Source organism: Haliaeetus leucocephalus, unplaced genomic scaffold, assembly GCF_000737465.1.
Source record: "Haliaeetus leucocephalus isolate CR32 unplaced genomic scaffold, Haliaeetus_leucocephalus-4.0 Scaffold556, whole genome shotgun sequence".
Classification (NCBI taxonomy): Eukaryota; Metazoa; Chordata; class Aves; order Accipitriformes; family Accipitridae; genus Haliaeetus; species Haliaeetus leucocephalus.
Genome location: NW_010972992.1, coordinates 4,703,469 through 4,708,601, shown reverse-complemented (window position 1 = coordinate 4,708,601; position 5,133 = coordinate 4,703,469). Strand labels below are relative to the sequence as shown.

The following is a 5,133-nucleotide window of genomic DNA, read 5'->3' as shown; positions in this document are numbered from 1 at the left end:
CCGCCGCCTCCCGCCGCTTGCCCGCACGGTCCCTGCGCGGCGCTGGCTCTGCCGTTGCCCCGGGGGTGCCGCTGCGGTGAAGTGGCCGGTTGGGGCCCCCCCGCCATCCTGGGGCTGCCGCAGGGGCTGCCCGCTTGGCCGCTTACCGGCGGCGCCGGGGCGAGGGCTGTTCTGCGCCCGGTGGAGCTGGATTTGGGGATAAGGAGCGACCTAGGGGGGGAAGGTGCCCTCCTCCTTTAAATAAAGCCCCCGACGTGAGATGCGGTGCCGCGGGACGGGGGCTGATCTGCTTGAGCGGAGGTTGTGTCGGCTGGTTGGGGGGGTCGGGAGTGTTTCTGCATGCCGGCTTGAGAAAGGGGCTTAAATAAATGCTCCGCTATTCAGGTGCCTGGAGGAGGATTGCTCGGAGAAGTTCCCGTTGCTGTGACTGAGATGTGCCACCTTGTTTCTCCGTGCTGTGAGGAGCGTGAATTGTGCTTCTGCGCTGCTTTATCCGTTTGGATTGGGGGATTGGGGGGGGAGGTTGTGATTTTGGTGTTTGAACCTTCAGGCAGGGCCGAAGGGGGGGCTGCGGAGCTTGAGCAAGCTAAATCGGTATCTTGTGTCTTCTCGAATCTGTCGTGTAGATGCTAGTCCTTGCAAAAGCGAAACCCGGCTCGTGCAGGGAAATTATTTTTTCAAGTGTCCTTAAACTCCTTTTGGAGCTTTTCTTTCAAGGTTTATGAAAAAGCAATATATGCATTTTTCCATTTGGGGGGGGGGGGGGAACCAGCAAAAAACGAAAACAAAAACCCCAAAGATCTTTGGAGTAATACTGGGAATCTTGTGGGTTTGTATTTAAAGTGAATCTATATGGGGTTTTTCATACAGTGAAGAGTTATTTTATACTGTTGCTTGTTATATATGTTTACATATGTTCATTGTTAACAGGTCTCTTATAAATGATGATGCTATAATTACTATGTTCATTGTTAACATGTTTCTTACAGATGATGCTATAATTACTGCGTAAGGTCTTTTCCCCTTTTAATTTCAGAGGGAGTAGTTTCTATGCTTTTCCCTCAGAATAAGGGTTCAGAGAGAAAATACGCTTCTAATAAAACTGTGTTTCAAGGGAGAGTAAAGTTCAAATGCTGTTATGTGAAGAGCAGCGCTTGTTGTGTGTTATGTTTTATGACTTGTTTAATAAATAGTACTTCCGAAAAGTTGTGGCTTCAGAAAGTACTTAAATTATTTTGATGCTTTCTTGATGATCCTTGAAAGAAGGTGCAACTTAAATCCGCTTTTATAGTTGTTATTTTTTACTTCCCTATACTTACAAAGTGATTCTAAATCTCATCTTTAAATTTTAGCAGTATGATACAAACAATGCTGGAAATACTGTTAGATTTAGCTGGGGCAACAACTTTACAGTTGTTCTTACGCGATGCCAACGTATTAAAGATACTGCAGTTTTATGATTTTTCAGGTTGCTTTTTGTTTTCCTTTTGTCTCATTTTTCATGTAGCTCCTGATAATCTTGAATGCTAAACCACTTGCTATACTTTGAAAAACTGTCTTTGCACTTTAGTTATAAAATCAGTTCAGTGCCCAAAGTGGAATGCAAGTACATAAAAATTGTTGCATTTTGAAGCTGATGGTAAGTCTGTATGTAATGGAAACAAATTCTCCTAGGGTTTTTGTTTTAAATAACATATGGGTCTGTTCTGTTTTGGCAAAGTTTTTAAGTACCTGCTGTGGTTTAGAGCATATGTGAACAATACATGTATGTGAAACTACAGCTGCTGAATTTGGCGTATTAAGTTTGACCTCTGCACTCCCCTTAATTCCACTGTATGCAGAATTAGGAAGAGTTTCAGAAAGTCTGACTTACTTTGTGTATGCTTCTCACAGGTTGTTTTATCAGCTAAGCACCATACGCAGGTTATCGAATCTGATGATGTTCCTGTTCCAGCTGTTTGTCTTTTCCGTAAAACAGACCTTAGGCTTTGGAGCTTGAAAGAGTAATAACTGCTTTCTTGTAAAGGACTCCCATTTTATTCTAAAATAATGAATGGAGGTGTGCATACGAAGAACAAATCGTTTTCCTGGGTAATCGTTTTGGTTCAAATAGAATTGCCCTCAGGGCATGGTATGGCTGGTATTAGTACAAATAGACCCAGTATTTCTTCTTTTGATATTTCTTCTTCCTATTGCATTGTAGATAATGTGTAAATGTCCACAGTCACACGTGAAATTTATTGTGCACTCATGCATTAAGTAATTTTTTGCCCAGGTATTAAATAATTGTTCGCTCATGCATAAACTAACTTTGCCCTCATGCACAAACTGATTGTGTACTTACAAGTGAACTTTTAGCTCATGCATGGACTCATGCCTTTAGGCATAAACTAATTGCTTGTGTGTAAACTAATTGTGCTGTCCTGCTTTCAGAGTGTGGTGTAGCCAGTGTGTGTTAGATGGACCTGGACCCTGATAATGTCTTCTTTCTACTCGATTGTGTAGACAACTTGTGAAGAGTGAAAGTGTCTGCTTTTTTGTGGGGGTGTGCACTTTCATACATGGATCTCCAGAGCCAGAAGTAGAAAGTAGTCAAGTCTTGGAGGAGACTTGCTCGGGGTTTTCTCTATGGCCTTGGCTGTAGTGCCACTGGGACAGGCACCCTCGCTCGCAGGCTCCATCACACCCCATCCCCACGAAGAACGGGATTTCCTGATTTTCTGTTTCCCAGGTAAACCTCCAGTGCACGGGGTCTCCTTAGAAACCCTGGGGTGGGTTGTGTCCCCAACGGGAGTAGCCCTGTTGCGGGCAAACCAGTCTTGACTCAGGGAATTTTTACTTAATTGGATTCATTGCCAGTTAGTACAACTTCTGGTCACTGATTTAAGTACTGAGGAAAAAAAAAAAAGCATAAACAATCATAAAGTTAGCAAAATGCCTTTCCTCCCCCTTCCCCAGGCTTAGTTAAAGCCAAATGCTTATACTTTCCCTTCCTAGTCTCAACTTGCCTTGTTTTTGCCAAGAGTTGTACTCAGTCCATCCCCGTTACTTTGGGGAGGTGACAAGTGGCACAGGAGGTTGGTTACATGCATAAGGATTTCTGGGTGCTTCTTACTGGTTTTGTGTCACCTGTGGGCTGCAGGCTCTCAGCAGGGTGTCTGCATCCCTGTCTGGGTCACCTTAATTGTCCGAATTGTGTCCTCCTGTGTGAAAGCAGGGAAGGCCGCAATTTATGCCCAGTGCAGGCTGCAAAGCCGGGGCTTTTTGAGAAGGCTTCTCTGGTGGGTTTTTTGTTTGGTTTGTTTTTTTTTTTTATGTGGAATACCCTCTCTTGGAGAGGGGCAACAGCTGCTGCAGTTTCTGAAGAGCCAGTTAATTATTTTTCTCAGGTAACCTCATGTTACCCAAAGGTCCAGGGTCAGCTGGGGGCGGGGGGTGTCAGTGCCCTCCCCTCAGCTTGCCCGAGCACATGCAGCTGCAGCTTGTCTGTGCTAATGAGACCCAGAAGCTTCTTTGCAGACACTGCTGGTCTCGGTGAGTTGTGGTGGGGCTGAGAGGATCTCCCTGCACCAGGGACCCACGCTCGCCTGAGCGTCCCTGCTAGCTCTTGGTTTTTGCAAGGTGTGTACCTCTGTGTGGAAACCAGACCTGGACCAGAGATTGCTTTCGGAGCAAAGCTGCCTGTGAGCCCAGCAGTTGCCTGGCAGGGGATTGACTGGGGTAAGCGATGGCCATTTCTTACTTCCATAATGGCCTGTTTTATGACTTGGCACCCTCACGTTGGGTTGCGTGAGGGGAGCTCTCTGCCTTCCCCGTTGTGGGTGCTCTTTTGTGTGTACTCCCACCAAATGCGTGGATAAGGCTACTTTTATGTGCCCTTAAGTAAAGATCACTCCTGCCTTGTTATTCCCCTTGGAAAATAAGAGATTATAAGGAGTGTATGAAGTGAATTTTGTAGGCCGAAGAAAACAGTCCAGGTGGTTTTCTGGAAGGCTGTGTGCCCATGGCTCGTGAGGCGCTCGGCAGCTTTGGCTTTGCGTGGGTTCAGGCAGAAGCATTCGTTGCCATTTTCTACTTCATGTGTGTTGTGGTAGCAGCTAGAGGCTTCAGTTCTGGGCTAGGACCCAGCTGAGGTAGGCAGAACAAAAATATGGTTTATATTTACAACTATTTACAGCAGCTGACAACTAAGTGAGCACTTTACTGTGTGTCTTGTCCGGCTCATGTACTCCTGCATGTAACAAGAAATAGATGTGTCATACTCAAAAGTGGACTTTATTGTTGTTATTTGTGGCTTTTTTTTTTGGTGGTTGTTATTTCCTGTTTTAACTTTCAGATGACTTGGTGACTCTAGTGTCTGAGGTATCCATTCTCATACAAGAGATGATGAGCACAGTGGAAATTATTAGCTACATCTGGTCCAAGGTTTTCAAAACTAACTAGTGAATTTGGGTTCTGGACACATGATAATCTCAGGATTTTTGAATATCAAGCATTTAAAAAAAAGTGTTTCAGTTTGTACTTCTACAGTTGCACTTAAATTTGGGAACAGCTAATTTATTCGTAATCCCCTGTCTTTGCTGATTTAGTACCTGGAAGTTTTTTTGTGTGTCTGAAATCCTTCAAAGATTGTCTTATCCTTCATCTTTGTGTACGATTCTCTGAGTAAGTAAATGGTCTTCCCAATTAAATTTGGCTGATAAAGGGGTTGGGGGAGGGAGGTGGTGTCAGTTTTTGGGGGTGGCATATTTTTGTTTGGTAGGTTTTTTTTGTAAAGTCTTCAGGATTTCCTGAAGCAGTTCTAGTGTTTGACTCTTCTGAATGTATTTAATTATAACTGTAGTTTACCAGCAAACTTCTGTGTAATAGTCTTCACAGCTAAAGCATTCAGTCCCCTGGCATTTCTATCCAAAAAATGTTGAGTGTCTAGAAAAGGAAACTGTGGTCAGTACATAAGCCTCTGTTTTATTCAACAACTACAGTAGAGACACTAGAAATGACATTTCAAGCTTTATATAATTACAAATACATAGCAAGAGCTCTGTTCATATGGTAGGTTTCTGAAGAACATTGCATCTGTGAGGCTCTGGTTGCACAGTAGCTGTGCTGTGGAATCCTAGGGCAGGCGAAACT

The 5,133-nt window shown here is 44.1% G+C and overlaps 1 protein-coding gene across 1 annotated transcript in view; it reads left to right on the top strand.

Moving 5' to 3' along the window:
• Window positions 1-4,443, top strand: part of LOC104838021 — a 4,884-nt gene extending 441 nt beyond the window's left edge. Inside the window, exons 2-5 of the mRNA XM_010577529.1 lie at window positions 931-1,008; window positions 1,894-1,969; window positions 3,411-3,534; window positions 4,337-4,443. Of these exons, the coding sequence (XP_010575831.1) occupies window positions 931-1,008; window positions 1,894-1,969; window positions 3,411-3,534; window positions 4,337-4,443 (385 nt within the window). The remainder of the gene's footprint in view (window positions 1-930; window positions 1,009-1,893; window positions 1,970-3,410; window positions 3,535-4,336) is intronic.
• Window positions 4,444-5,133: the final 690 nt, after the last annotated feature.